Source organism: Delphinapterus leucas, chromosome 17 (assembly GCF_059928025.1).
Source record: "Delphinapterus leucas isolate spDelLeu-1000000601 "Yukka" chromosome 17, BTC_Dleu_Yukka2, whole genome shotgun sequence".
NCBI lineage: Eukaryota > Metazoa > Chordata > Mammalia > Artiodactyla > Monodontidae > Delphinapterus > Delphinapterus leucas.
The window spans coordinates 28,952,262-28,968,680 of NC_143145.1; the positions used below are offsets into that span (position 1 = coordinate 28,952,262).

Consider the following 16,419-nt stretch of genomic DNA (forward strand, 5'->3'; position numbering starts at 1 on the left):
TAAAACTAATATAGAAATTATCTAAAAGCTTTGAAATAGTAAAACTGAAGGCTATATGCATTTGTAAATTAATACCTTTTGGTGGGGAGGAACTAAGGTACTTAAAGATACCATAACATCTTAAAATCTACAATGACAGGGAAAAACTACTAATACTAGCTTTTAAAACTCACAAGTGATAATAATGTAAAACAAATTTGCCATTTTAACTGATTTTCAATGTTTATACATGTAATATAAATGACAAATATGTATAACACCATCTAAAAGAAAATGATGTACAAAATATTTGTACTAAATAAAATTATTGCATTTAATGTCATTTTCTTGAAAACTGAAATTACCAGATCCCTAATGAATACCAGTTCAAGTTAAAGGAAATGTGTGCCAATACCAGCTTCTGACAACAAAAATAAGAAGTTAAAGCTCTGCAAGTCTGTCTGATTTAGGTCAGGTAATCATGGAAACAAAAGAATATTTAAAATTATTTATTTTATCATTATGCACATTGAAGGAAAGCATTATAGACAGCAGAGTTCTTTCCCACCATAAAATTTACACCCATTTAATTAGCTAGAAACACTAGCTTGAAGAGGTACTGATATATTCCATTTGTAATAATTTATCTACAGCAAACAATTGTCTTACAGTTGGAACATGTTGAAGAAAATATTGTCTCACAAGTCTTTTGTGTTCTTTGAGTCTCAATCACCAAGAGTTCAAGGGACTTTGAGAGAATCCTGGTGTCCTGTATGGCCTGATGAATGCATCAAAATCAAGCAGAGTATTTGTATTCTGAAAATACTCTTAGCTCCATACAAATGTTGCTTGGGTTGTGGAGCTCATATTTCTCCCACTGGCACTATGCATCTGAAGGACATTTTGTTATGAAAGTTTCACACCAATTTTGTTTTGTTCCTTCTTCATTAGCCGCTGTGCTTCCTTTTCCATTTTCTTCCTTTGTTGTTCTGCTGCTCTCTTTTCTCTGTCTGCTATCTTCTGCTGCCTGAAAAGAAACATATTCGTATTTTTACTTTTAGAAAACACTACACAGGTAAAATGGCGAATAAATTTCAGAAAGAAACAGCACTGCCCTTTTATTATCATCAAATTTAAGTTTAAAAAGTCTTCATTCTTCTCACTGCTTTGAAATTTCAAAGATTTTCAAAAACAGTATATATATTTTTAATCTTTAGAACATGGCTTGCAAAATAAAAAAGGTATTATCTCTGTTTTAAAAATAAGTAAAATGGGGGCTTCCCTGGTGGTGCAGTGGTTGAGAGTCCGCCTGCCGATGCAGGGGACACGGGTTCGTGCCCCGGTCCAGGAAGATTCCACATGCCGTGGAGCGGCTGGGCCCGTGAGCCGTGGCCGCTGAGCCTGCGCGTCCGGAGCCTGTGCTCCACAATGGGAGAGGCCACAACATGAGAGGCCCGCGTACCGCAAAAAAAAAAAAAAAAAAAAAAGTAAAATGGGGCATTCAGGTTAAGTGAAATGTCCAAAATCATAAGATTAAGGTTAAGAATCCACATCTCCTGATCCCTCTTCTTCAGATTATTTTCACTAAAACACTACTACCATTGGACCACACCTTCTTTTTGGTACCATTCAGAAAAGCCTGATATTTAGGATTAAATATTGTTATTATAATAGTTAAAAATAGTCAGCTAAAGGATGTCAAGAACACAGATGTACAGAGCACAAAGCAAAGAGAAAATGGAAACCTAAGACATGACTTCCAACTAGAAGCTAGAAATCTATTTAAAGATTTGACTAGCTCTACTAATGAAGGGGCAGAATGGTGGGTATTTACTAATTACACATTATGAAATACCTTCCCCCCAGTACCTCCCTAACTCCACTGATCTAGAATCACTAAACCCCTCTATATTTATTGATTTTTTTAAATTGAAGTAGAGTTGATTTACAATGTTCTGTTAATTTCCACTGTATGGTAAAGTGATTCAGTTATGCATATATATACATTTTTTAAAATATTATTTTCAATTATGGTTTATCACACGATATTGAATATAGTCTGTATACTATACAGTCGGACCTTGTCATTTATCCGTTCTATATATGGTAGTTTGCATCTGCTAACCTCCAAGTCTCAATCCACCCCCACCCCCGCCCGGCAACCACAAGTCTGTTCTCTATGTCTGTGAGTCTGTTTCTGTTTCGTAGATAGGTTCATTTGTGTCATATTTTAGATTCCACATCTAAGTGCTCTATCTCATTGATTTGTATGGGAAGTGGGAGTAGGAGTGTGGTGATGAAATAGGACAAAGAAGAACAGAAGTTGGTCCTGAGTCTGAAGGTATAGGATATGAGAAAATAAGTCAAGAAGCACACAAGGCTGAGGAAGGAAGCTATAGGGCACAGCTGGGCAGCAGATAGGCAACACTGGATTATATAGAGAAAAATCTAGTGTGGATTACCCATATATGGGACAGCTCAAAGCTGGCTATAGTGAGTGAAATGTATACACACTTCTCAACCATACTTACAAATGGGAGTAAGCAGAGGTATGGATGACCACAATTCAAGAAAGTAGAGAGACTTAGTTTAGGCAACATTTTGACTGCCACCATCAATTAACTAAAATTTCAAAAGAATAGTTTTTAAAAATCTACTTTTCACTAGCTCTGCTCACTTTCAGGCAAAACTGATATCTGCACTAAAAACATCAAAATGTCTGTGGCAAAAAAAGAAAGAGAAAAAGAATTAAAAAGGGCTGGCTAGGTTACAAACAAATAAGATAATCGAGCTTTGACCTAGTTACTAGCTGATATACAAACATCAACAATTAATATTTCTGGTACAAGAGGCAAATTAGACATTAATGCAGACAAAATATATTTTTCCTGTCCAGATACATGTCTGGAATCACTAAGGTACCAGAATCTTTTTCCTTAATGATACTGATCATAGTACTGGTAGTATTTAAAGTGGCAATGGGGAACAGGCTAGGTTAGAGGCTATGGATTATGGATACACTTTTAAAATTCTCAGTGTTATCCTGAGGGCGGTAACAACATATGGAAGTGTTTTTGGCTCTGCTTATGCAACCTGAAGCAAGAAACATGTCTATTACTGACTAATAGGCTCCCTCTCCCAAGCTGTCATATCAAAAGCACTAAGTTTGAGTTTTTTGGTTTTGTTTTGTTCAGGGTGCAAGAAGATAGGGTGAAAAAGAAAAGGTTTTTGTACAGTGAATGTTCAGCTACTTGTGAACTCATAAACTCTACAGTGTTGGCATTAAGATTACTGGATTCAAAATGAATAGCTCCTTCCTTTATCATCCTTGTGGTTGATGACACCAATCATCACTAGAATCCCCAAAATGTTCTAAAATACCCAGACTTCTGTATCTATGATTTATCCAAAAGAAACAGAGTAAAAAATAAAAAATGAAAAAATAAGTGACACCTTTTTTGAAATCCATGCAACATAAATGTTTACAATTTTAAAACTATTTCCTTTATACTGAATAATTATCAAGCAGGGACTAAATATTTAAAACTCTCACAAATTTACTAATGTGACCCCTTCCTGTTTAAAAAAAAATGCTGAAAACAGTAAGGATAAGATCAAAAAAAGGTCAGCCTTAACTCCCAGTTATTTAACTACACCCTCTGCTGGTTGTTCAAGGTAATTATAATTTACTGGTAAAGGCAGGAAAGGACAACACAAAAATGAAATCAGTTGTTTCGTTAAGATAGTCAAATAAAGAGTAATTCATTTTCTATCCAATTATAAAAGCCATATTTGAAAAAAACACATTGCTATATTTTACTTTATCATCTTGAAAAATGCAAAAGTAATTTAGATACATTTACATATCTGAGTTTTCATCAGTGATGACAGTCACAGACTCTCTCAAGGTAAATTTTCTTTTTGACCTAATGTGGTAGTATCAAGAATTAAGTTTACTGCTCACAAAAACAAAAAAATAAGAACATAACCAACAAAAACAAACTTGAAAACCTCCAGAATAATATTTTCTGTAGAGCAGGCAGTAAGTATATGACTTATGTTATCTACCTCAGGGCTTTCAAGTACATAAATTGAAGTACACATACAAATGTAGAGCACAATACAAGTTATTTTCAAATAGCAGTGCTATTCACTGCTCTCTTCAAATGAGCAGTGACGGCACTATGCCAGACCACGGGGAAACAAAACTAAAGGTATAACTTCTGACCTAGAGAACATACATTGTTGTGACTCACATTTCACGGTAGGACATTTCAAGAGATAAATATATGTTATAGGGAATGAAGTATAAAGCATATAGTTCAATATGGTGTATATATGTAAAAGGTCTCATTCTCCATTAATAAATTATTCTTTTGTATCTATATTGCTTTAAATTGTTGGTTTCTGTGAGGTTTTAATCATATAAAATAGCATATGTAGTCTGAAATACAAAAAAACTATCCCATATTATCAAGGTTCAAATGAGAATGACGAAAAATACAACATTTGGCAGAATAAGCTTTCTTGACCTTAAATGCGACATGAACAAAACCAGTTCTTCTACTCAGGCTGCAGTGTAAATATTACTCAAATACCTCAGAACTTCTTCGGCTTGCCAGGCCGCATCTTCTTCTTCTTCCCATGCATTGGTATTTTCCTGCCAGGTATCCAAGTCACCTAATTCAGGCTACAATAAAACAAAACAAAGCAAAATTACAATGCTCAAGAGCCATCCTTTTTCCACTCAGTGGTCAAGACAGTATTTTTGTTTAAAAGAATTTATTATTTATTTATTTGTTTATTTATTTTTTTGGCTGTGTTGGGTCTTCATTGCTGCGTGCGCGGCTTTCTTAGTTGCAGTGAGCGGGGGCCACTCTTTGTTGCGATGCATGGACTTCTCATTGTGGTGACTTCTCCTGTTGCGAAGCACGGGCTCTAGGTGCGTGGGCTTCAGTAGTTGTTGCTCGCAGGCTCTACAGCACAGGCTCAGCAGTTGTGGTGCACGGGCTTAGCTGCTCTGTGGCATATGAGATCTTCCCGGACCAGGGCTCGAACCCATGTGCCCTGCATTGGGAGGCGGATTCTTAACCACTGCGCAACTAGGGAAGCCCAAGAAGAGTATCTTTTAAAGCATAACTCAGACCTTGTCATTGCCCTGTATCTTCTCCACTTTCTTAACACATCCTATATAGGCTCAAATGATTGCCCCTGGTTTGCCTGGAACTGAGGGATTTCCTGAGACGCATGACCTTCCATACTCAACAGTCCTGGCAAGTCCAGCTTTCTTCCTATTTTATGTTTTAAACGATACTCCTTTTATATTAACTTTTCTTTTTTTGCCTACTTTAGTTTGGAATAGACAAGAATAGAACATTTGTTCTCTCTGTTCTCTCTCTTTTCAATAAGAAGAAGGAGTGGCGGGTGGAGGAAAGAGAAGAGACAGACTGATCCCAGGCTGGATTAGAGATGCTTGACTGGACTACTCTGTGCTGGGGAGATGAATTGGGAGAACCAACGTCTCCAAACTAGCATAGTCATCTCCATTTAAGCACAAGTAATTTTCTAGATTTTTCAGAGGCAGTTACTGTCTCGGTCCCAGGCAAAAATGACAAGTCAGGCAAAATTTACTCTTTATTGGAGTACTTCTTCTATATTGTGCTTCCTTTTGCCTGTCTTACTTACTTGATACCACTGGGCTGGCCACACTACCTTCTACTATTCCCCAGGCCAGACCTCTAAAAGTTCACTTTTTCCTTCCACAAACAATGAAAATGCTCATTCTAGAATGTTTAGTTGGTGGGGAAATAATTACATGCATAAAATAACTGGCACCAAGCTGTGAACAGATTTATTATATTCTCTTTTGAGTACTTAGACCTAAAACCGAAATAAAATGTGTTGAATTTTCTGCTCTTAACCATAAATGAGATACAATCCTCTGTTAAAAAATTTTTTTTAAAAAATTCTGATTGTATGTTTAATGTAAATTTCTAAAAGTAAACTAGCTAAATCAAAGAAAAGGATTTTCTAAGTCACTAAATGACTCTATTGAAAAGTTATACCAACTTATTCTCCTGACAGCAGTAGGTGGAAGTTTGTTTCCTTGTATTTTTGTCAATACGAGTAGGTAATTGCCTTCTTTTCTATCTTTGCTAATATGTTAAGATTTAAAATGGTGTCTTGTTAATTTACTTTGAATTTCTTTGAGAACTAATAAGATCAAACTTTTCTTCATGTTATCATGTTATGTCTATTTCTTATTTGTAAATTTATCCATTTTTCCACTGAGGTGTTTGACTTTTAGTGTATAAAACATTTAGATACAAAAAAGGTGAAATGACTAAGACCATAAAAAAAAGAGTAACTGATCCTTTAGTAGAGATGGTCTTCTAAGTAAAAAAGAAAAAGTTTTAATTAACAGATTTGCTACATTAAAAACTAAATACATCTGCCCATCAAAAACATCCAAACCAAATTATAAAGCCGATAATAAAATTGTAAAAGATGACAGAAAAGAGTTAATATCCTTAGTATAAAAAGAGCTATCACAGAATTAGGAATTCTGTGGATTCCTAATCCACAGAAACTATGAGATAAAAAAAATATTTATTGTTGTTCAAGCCACTAAGTGTGGGGCTGTTATACAACAATGGATAACTAATGTAATCAAGCAGTCAATAATTACTAATCAATAATTAACCAATCAAAACATACTTAAAAGCTAGGGTCTGGGGAGGGGTCTGGACAGTGATGTGTTTTAAAAAGTTCAAAGGGACAATCATCGACAAGAAGACACTGGAACTCACCAAAAAAGATACCCCACATCCAAAGACAAAGGAGAAGTCACAATGAGACAGTAGGAGGGGCGCAATCACAGTAAAATCAAATCCCATAACTGCTGGGTGGGTGACTCACAGACTGGAGAACACTTATACCACAGAAGTCCACCCACTGGAGTGAAGGTTCTGAGCCCCACGTCAGGCTTCCCAACCTGGGGGTTTGGCAACAGGAGGAGGAACTCCTAGAGAATCAGACTTTGAAGACTAGTGGGATCTGATTGCAGGACTTCGACAGGACTGGGGGAAACAGAGACTGCACTCTTGGAGGGCACACACAAAGTAGTGTGTGCATCGGGACACAGGGGAAGGAGCAGTGAACCCAGGGGAGACTGAACCAGACTTACCTGCTGGTGTTGGAGGGTCTCCTGCAGAGGTGGCGGGAGGCTGTGGGTCACCGTGGGGACAAGGACACTGGCAGCAGAAGTTCTGGGAAGTAATCCTTGGCGTGAGCCCTCCAAGAGTCTGTCATTAGCCCCACCAAAGAGCCCAGGTAGGCTCCAGTGTTGGGTTGCCTCAGGCCAAAAAACCAACAGGGAGGGAACCCAGCCGCACCCATCAGCAGTCAAGCGGATTAAAGTTTTACTGCGCTCTGCCCACCAGAGCAACAGTCAGCTCTACCCACCACCAGTCCCTCCCATCAAAAAACTTACACAAGCCTCTTAGATAGCCTCATCCACCAGAGGGCAGACAGCAGAAGCAAGAAGAACTACAATCCTGCAGCCTGTGGAACAAAAACACATTCACAGAAAGATAGAAAAGATGAAAAGGCAGAGGGCTATGTACCAGATGAAGGAACAAGATAACCCCCCAGAAAAATGACTAAATGAAGTGGAGATAGGCAATCTTCCAGAAAAAGGATTCAGAATAATGATAGTGAAGATGATCCAGGACCTCGGAAAAAGAATGGAGGCAAAGATCGAGAAGGTGCAAGAAATGTCTAACAAAGACCTAGAAGAATTAAAGAACAAACAAACAGACATGAACAATACAATAACTGAAATGAAAACTACACTAGAAGGAATCAATAGCAGAATAACCGATAAGTGACCTGGAAGACAGAATGGTGGAATTCACTGCTGTGGAACAGAATAAAGAAAAGAGAATGAAAAGAAATGATGACAGCCTAAGAGACCACTGGGACAACATTAAACACAACAACATTCGCATTATAGGGTTCCCAGAGGGAGAAGAGAGAGAGAAAGGACCCGAGAAAATATTTGAAGAGATTATAGTCGAAAACTTCCCTAACATGGGAAAGGAAAGAGACACCCAAGTCCAGGAAGCACAGAGAGTCCCATACAGGATAAACCAAAGGAGAAACACACCAAGACACATAGTAAGCAAATTGGCAAAAATTAAAGACAAAGAAAAATTATTGCAAGCAGCAAGGGAAAAATGACAAAATAACCTACAAGGGAACTCCCATAAGGTTAACAGCTGATTTCTCAGCAGAAACTCTACAAGCCAGAAGACAGTGGCATGATATACTTAAAGTGATGAAAGGGAAGAACCTACAACCAAGATTACTCTACCTGGCAAGGATCTCATTCAGATTCGATGGAGAAATCAAAAGCTTTACAGACAAGCAAAAGCTAAGAGAATTCAGCACCACCAAACCAGCTCTACAACAAATGCTAAAGGAACTTCTCTAAGTGGGAAACACAAGAGAAGAAAAGGACCTACAAAAACAAACCCAAAACAATTAAGAACATGGTCATAGGAACATACATATCGATAATTACCTTAAATGTGAATGGATTAAATGCTCCAACCAAAAGACACAGGCTTGCTGAATGGATACAAAAACAAGACCTATATATATGCTGTCTACAAGAGACCCACTTCAGACCTACGGACACATACAGACTGAAAGTGAGGGGATGGAAAAAGAAATTCCATGCAAATGGAAATCAAAAGAAAGCTGGAGTAACAATACTCATATCAGATAAAATAGACTTTAAAATAAAGAATGTTACAAGAGACAAGGAAGAACATTACATAATGATCAAAGAATCTATCCAAGAAGAAGATATAACAATTATAAATATATAGGCACCCAACATAGGAGCACCTCAATACATAAGGCAACTGCTAACAGCTATTAAAGAGGAAATCGACAGTAACACAATAATAGTGGGGGTCTTAAACACTTCACTTACACCAATGGACAGATCATCCAAAATGAAAATAAATAAGGAAACAGAAGCTTTAAATGACACAATAGACCACATAGATTTAATTGATATTTATAGGACATTCCATCCAAAACCAGCAGATTACACTTTCTTCTCAAGTGTGCAAGGAACATTCTCCAGGATAGATCACATCTTGGGTCACAAATCAAGCCTCAGAAAATTTAAGAAAATTGAAATCATATCAAGCATCTTTTCTGACCACAACGCTATGAGATTAGAAATGAATTACAGGGAAAAAAACATTAAAAAACACAAACACATGGAGACTAAACAATACGTTACTAAATAACCAAGAGGTCACTGAAGAAATCAAAGAGAAAATCAAACACACACCTAGAGACATATGACAATGAAAACACGACAATCCAAAACCTATGGGATGCAGCAAAAGCAGTTCTAAGAGGGAAGTTTATACCTACACAAGTCTACCTCAAGAAACAAGAAAAATCTCAAATAAACAATCTAACCTTACACCTAAAGGAACTAGAGAAAGAAGAACAAACAAAACCCAAAGTTAGCAGAAGGAAAGAAATCATAAAGATCAGAGCAGAAATAAATGAAATAGAAACAAAGAAAACAATAGCAAAGATAGATAAAACTAAAAGCTGATTCTTTGAGAAGATAAACAAAATTGATAAACCATTAGCCAGATTCATCAAGAAAAAGAGGGAGAGGACTCAAATCAATAAAATTAGAAATGAAAAAGGAGAAGTTACAACAGACACCACCAAAATACAAAGCATCCTAAGAGACTACTACAAGCAACTGTATGCCAATAAAATGGACAACCTGGAAGAAATGGACAAATTCTTAGAAAGGTATAACCTTCCAAGACTGAACCAGGAAGAAATAGAAAATATGAACAGACCAATCACAAGTAATGAAATGGAAACTGTGATTAAAAATCTTCCAACAGGGCTTCCCTGGTGGCGCAGTGGTTGAGAGTCTGCCTGCCGATGCAGGGGACACGGGTTCGTGCCCCGGCACAGGAAGATCCCACAAGCCGCGGAGTGGCTGGGCCCACGAGCCATGGCTGCTGAGCCTGCGCCTCCAGAGCCTGTGCTCCACAATGGGAGAGGCCACAACAGTGAGAGGCCTGCGTACCGCAAAAAAAAAAAAAAACTCTTCCAACAAACAAAAGTCCAGGACCAGATGGCTTCACAAGTGAATTCTATCAAACATTTAGAGAAAAGCTAACACCCATCTTTCTCAAACTCTTCCAAAAAATTGCAGAGGAAGGAACATTCCCAAACTCATTTTATGAGGCCACCATCACCCTGATACCGAAACCAGACAAAGATACTACAAAAAAAGAAAATTACAGACCAATATCACAGATGAATACAGATGCAAAAATCCTCAACAAAATACCAGCAAACAGAATCCAAGAACACATTAAAAGGATCATACACCATGATCAAGTGTGATTTATCCAAGGGATGCAAGGATTCTTCAATATACGCAAAGCAATCAATGTGGTACACCATATTAACAAATTGAAGAATAAAAGCCATATGATCAACTCAATAGATGCAGAAAAAGCTTTTGACAAAATTCAATACCCATTTATGATTAAAACTCTCCAGAAAGTGGGTATAGAGGGAACCTACCTCAACATAATAAAGGCCATATACGACAAACCCACAGCAAACATCATTCTCAATGGTGAAAAACTGAAAGCACTTCCTCTAGGATCAGGAACAAGACAAGGATGTCCACTCTCACCACTATTATTCAACATAGTTTTGGAAGTCCTACCACGGCAATCAGAGAAGAAAAAGAAATAAAAGGAATACAAATTGGAAAAGAAGTAAAACTGTCACTGTTTGCAGATGACATGATAGTCTATATGGAGAATCCTAAAAATGCCACCAGAAAACTACTAGAGCTAATCAATGAATCTGATAAAGTTGCAGGATACAAAATTAATGCACAGAAATCTCTTGCATTCCTATACACTAACGATGAAAAATCTGAAAGAGAAATTAAAGAAACACTCCCATTTACCATTTCAACAAAAAGAATAAAATACCTAGGAATAAACCTACCTAGGGAGACAAAAGACCTGTATGCAGAAAACTATAAAACACTGATGAAAGAAATTAAAGATGATACCAACAGATGGAGAGATATATCATGTTCTTGGATTGGAAGAATCAATACTGTGAAAATGACTATACTACCCAAAGCAATCTACAGATTCAATGCAAACCCGATCAAATTACCAATGGCATTTTTTACAGAACTAGAACAAAACATCTTAAAATTTGTATGGAGACACAAAAGACACCGAATAGCTAAAGCAGTCTTGAGGGAAAAAAACGGAGCTGAAGGAATCAGACTCCCTGACTTCTGACTATACTACAAAGCTACAGTAATCAAGACAATATGGTACTGGCACAAAAACAGAAATGTAGATCAATGGAACAAGATAGAAAGCCTAGAGATAAACCCAGGCACATATGGTCAACTAATCTTTTACAGAAGAGGCAAGGATATACAATGCAGAAAAGACAGTCTCTTCAATAAGTGGTGCTGGGAAAACTGGACAGCTATATGTAAAAGAATGAAATTAGAACACTCCCTAACACCATACACAAAAATAAACTGAAAATGGATTTGAGACCTAAATGTAAGACCAGACACTATGAAACTCTTAGAGGAAAACATAGGAAGAACACTCTTTGAAATAAATCACAGCAAGACCTTTTTTGATCCACCTCCTAGAGTAATGGAAATAAAAACAAAAATAAACAAATGGGACCTAATGAAACTTCAAAGCTTTTGCACAGCAAAGGAAACCATAAACAACACGAAAGGACAACCTTCAGAATGGGAGAAAATATTTGCAAACGAATCAACGGACAAAGAATTAATCTCCAAGATATATAAACAGCTCATGTAGCTCAATATTAAAGAAAGAAACAACCCAATCCAAAAATGGGCAGAAGACCTAAACAGACATTTCTCCAAAGAAGACATAGAGATGCCCAAGAGGCACATGAAAAGCTGCTCAACCTCACTAATTATTAGAGAAATGCAAATCAAAACTACAATGAGGTATCACCTCACACTAGTTAGAATGGGCATCATCAGAAAATCTACAAACAACAAATGCTGGAGAGGATGTGGAGAAAAGGGAACCCTCTTGCACTGTTGGTGGGAATGTAAATTGATACAGCCACTATGGAGAACATTACGGAGGTTCCTTAAAAAACTAAAAATAGAATACCGTATGATCCAGCAATCCCACTACTGGGCATATACCCAGAGAAAACCATAATTCAAAAAGACACATGCACCGCCCAATGTTCATTGCAGTACTATTTACAACAGCCAGGTCATGGAAGCAACCTAAATGCCCATCGACAGACGAATGGATAAAGAAGTAATGATACATATATACAATGGAATATTACTCAGCCATAAAAAGGAACAAAATTGAGTCATTTGTTGAGACGTGGATGGAACTAGAGACTGTCACACAGAGTGAAGTAAGTCAGAAAGAGAAAAACAAATATCGTATATTAATGCATGCATGTGGAACCTAGAAAAATGGTACAGATGAACCGGTTTGCAGGGCAGAAGTTGAGACACAGATGTAGAGAACAAACATATGGACACCAAGGGGGGAAAGCCGTGGGGGGGTGGGGATGGTGGTGTGCTGAATTGGGTGATTGTGATTGACATGTACACACTTATGTGTATAAAACTGGTGACTAATAAGAGCCTGCTGCATAAAAAAATAAATAAAATTAAATTTAAAAATTAAAAAAAAAAAAAAAAAAAGGGCTTCCATGGTGGCACAGTGGTTAAGAATCTGCCTGCCAATGCATGGGACACGGGTTCGTGCCCTGGTCCAGGAAGATCCCACATGCCGCAGAGCAACTAAGTCCGTGCACCACAACTACTGAGCCTGCGCTCTAGAGCCCACAAGCCACAACTACTGAGTCCACTTGTCACAACTACTGAAGCGTGCGCGCTTAGAGCCTGTGCTCCGTAACAAGAGAAGCCACCGCAATGAGAAGCCTGCACACCGCAATGAAGAGTAGCCCCCACTCGCCATAACCAGAGAAAGCCTGGGCACAGCAACGAAGACCCAACACAGCCAAAAATAAATAAATAAATAAATTTATTAAAAACAAAAACTAAACTTTCTTTGGGTTATTTGTATGGAAATATATTAATATAAATGTTTCAGACATTACATGAAATTCCTAAAAATCTTATATGTACTGGTAGAATGTTATAAGTCCTAGTTATTACTTTAAAATGTGTATCTCAGAAATAACTAAATTTCCTTGTCAATTGTATTATCATCAACTTTCATCAAATATTTAACCGTGGTCATTTTTAAGTCTTCTGTCATTTACAGACAGTTCTGGGTGTACTCTGATGTTTTTGCAAAAATGTTCCTATAAACGGGTTTCATCTTCAAGGAATTCATGGAAGAGACTGACAAGTACAGGTTTCTGGCAACTGACTATACTGCTGAACTGAATGAATAAGCATTTTCAGAACTCTAATGGAAAACTGATGAATTCATAAAAGTGCTAACAAAAGATCAAGATAAAAAAAATTAATTACATGGGACTGAGTGAACTGATGAGGATGATTTTAATTTTTGTGACTTTCTATTTGAATAAAACAAAAAAACCCAAAAAACCAACATCTACTTACATAAGCAGATTGAACATTAAGCAAGATGCAAGAATTTAATATTTTTCTTCCCTAAATGCAAAGTAATGGTTTGCGTTTGAGATGAACACTTATTGGTAATCTGGCTATCGTTTTATATATTTAGTCACTGCTTTTTATATCGCAGTTCTAAGGAAAGCTTTTAGTCTAGAAAGTACTTTATATATACTTTTGAGTACCTTCGACTTCCATTTCAGACTCCTCATATTCCAAATGTGAACTTGTCTTAATCAGTTGGAAAGAATGTAGAGATTTATGGAGCTAACTTAAGAAATAGAGCACTTCTACTGAGAAAAGAGTTTTCTCATATCAACACTAGATAAAAAAATGACTTAGTTTGATATAAGAATTTCAGTCATTTATAGGAGAGTTTCCACAATGATTTTTCCCTTTAATTTGTTTCAAATAAATTAAATGTGACATCTCTATATCAATAAAAAAAAAGAAAAAAAAAGTTCAAAGCTGATTCTGATAGCCTCCAAGGTTGAAAATCACAGCTATATACTTTCCTCACTACTTTTGTCCATAGAAGTGTTGTATTTAAGTCAAATCTATTTTAAGTTAAACCACACTTAAATGTAAATATACTCTACTAGGGAAACAATTCATAACTTACTTAAAAATAACCTGCTATTAAGGTTAAATTTTAGTGGTAATCTCTTTAAAGGTCATATTTCTTTTTCACACACACACACTGTATTTTATTTTTACAAGAGATAAATAAACTGACACCAAGCATTGTAAATGGATGACCACAACAAAAGCAACGACTGCAATTACCAAACACTAAACACACTCACACTATGTCATAATATTGACATTCAGTCCAGTAATCCTCCACTGTAACAGGTCCTTTACTTTGCAGTGAAAATTGATTTGTATATTTTTTGCCTCTGAGTCCTTGTGGGATTTTTTTATTTTTATTCAAACAGAAAGTCACAAAAATTGTAATCATCCTCATCAGTTCACTTAGTCCCATGTAATTTCTTTTTCATCTTGATCTTTTGTTAGCACTTTTATGAATTCATCAGTTTTCCATTAGAGTTCTGAAAATGCTTATTCATTCAGTTCAGCAGTATAGGCAGTTACCAGAAACCTGTACTTGTCAGAGTCTTTTCCATGAATTCCTTGAAGATGAAACCCTTTTATAGGAACATTTTTGCGAAAGCATCAGAGTACACCCAGAACTGTCTGTAATGACAAAAGACTTAAAAATGTAAAGGTCATATTTTTCAACAACATTTTTGTCTCTATCTTTTATGTGTACAATGGACCCTGATCTTCATATCTGATATAATTTATAATCTCATAAAAGGACAGGATTGGTAACGTCTCTTGATCTGCTACACCTGTTTCAAAGTCATACAAATACAAATACTATGTTCAATTCATTTTAATTTTTTTCTTCTTCTTTTAAGAAAATAGAAATGAAAAAAAAGCTCTTGCCTAGATACCATTAGCATACTTACAGATTGATGAATAAAAGGCATATCTTGTGTAGCTGCTAGTCTACTAGAGAAACCTGTGCTACCATCTGGGATGCCAAAATTTAATGGTTCTCTCTTCTTAATAATGATCTGAAAGATTAATCGAAAGAGAATTATAGGAACATTTTACACATCACTATATAAACACAGACAAATTAACTGACCAAAGCATTTTATAATTATTTAAAATATGTTCTACCTTTCTTCTTTTAAAATTTAAAATGTAAAAAAATTTTTTTAAAGTTTATATAGAGTACCAAAATTCTTAGGCAATTGTCACACAAATCAGTTGCATACTAAGAAAAATTATATTTCACTTTTTTCTAAAACAATAAATTTTCCTCTTCCTCTTTCCCTACTTTCCCTGGACCCCCCAAAATATAATTAGGCATTTTTAGTCACTGTATTAAACAAGAACATGTATCATATCCTACCAGAAGTATAACCAGTTCTCTAAGCATGTGGGTATCTATGAATACATTAACTCTTTCAGGCCAGTAGTATTAGTTTTGTAGCTTAAAAGTATTTTCATTCTAACTAATTTATTAAGGTACTATTGTAATATACTGAGTTCCTATTAAGAGCAGCAAAATAGACTTTCAAAATAAAAGGTACTCATCTACTAAGAAATTCATTTAAAACTCCTTGAAAAATATACCACTTAATGCATTTGGACAACTCAACAAAAACAACTATGATTACAGCATGTAAATGTTATCAGCCTTGAATATCTAAAAATAAATATACAGATGAAACTGGCTGGAAGCTAGAAGAGGGTGAAAAACCCTATTAGAGAATTGTGGAATAAATAATGTCCTCATTTTATAAGTATATTTATAAAAAATATTTTCTATGCTTGATTGAACAATGGAACTTTAAGTATTTTTTTCTTTTGAAAACAGCAGGATGACTGATGAGGTAGACTGGAATAAAAACATTACAGTATTTGAAAAGGGGGTAAGAGGGTATGAAATAAACCCCCGTTTACCATAGTATGCAGTCAGTGGACAATATCTGTGATTGGTAAATCAGGACATAGCAATATAAGAATACTATATGCAGATATGATGAAAAATGCTAGAAGCCCAAACAGAAAAAGTTATGGGTGGCTGCTTTTAGAAAGGAGAACTGGTATGAAGAATGATGGGGCAGAAGTCTATTGCTTTTCTTTTTTTTTGTTTGTTTGTTTGTTTGTTTGCGGTACACGGGCCTCTCACC

The 16,419-nt window shown here is 36.1% G+C and overlaps 1 protein-coding gene across 6 annotated transcripts in view; it reads right to left on the reverse strand.

Moving 5' to 3' along the window:
• Positions 1–371: 371 nt before the first annotated feature.
• EBAG9 (estrogen receptor binding site associated antigen 9) overlaps positions 372–16,419 on the reverse strand; it is a 31,296-nt gene continuing 15,248 nt past the window's right edge. For 4 of the 6 annotated variants that reach the window (XM_089898811.1, XM_089898810.1, XM_089898808.1 and 1 more), the window contains 2 exons: positions 15,184–15,291; positions 4,676–7,247 (listed from right to left, as the gene is read on the reverse strand). In XM_089898811.1, coding sequence (XP_089754937.1) covers positions 7,026–7,247; positions 15,184–15,291 — 330 coding nt within the window. In that variant the 3' untranslated portion in view covers positions 4,676–7,025. The other 2 variants (XM_022584574.2, XM_089898807.1) reach the window with 2 other exon arrangements.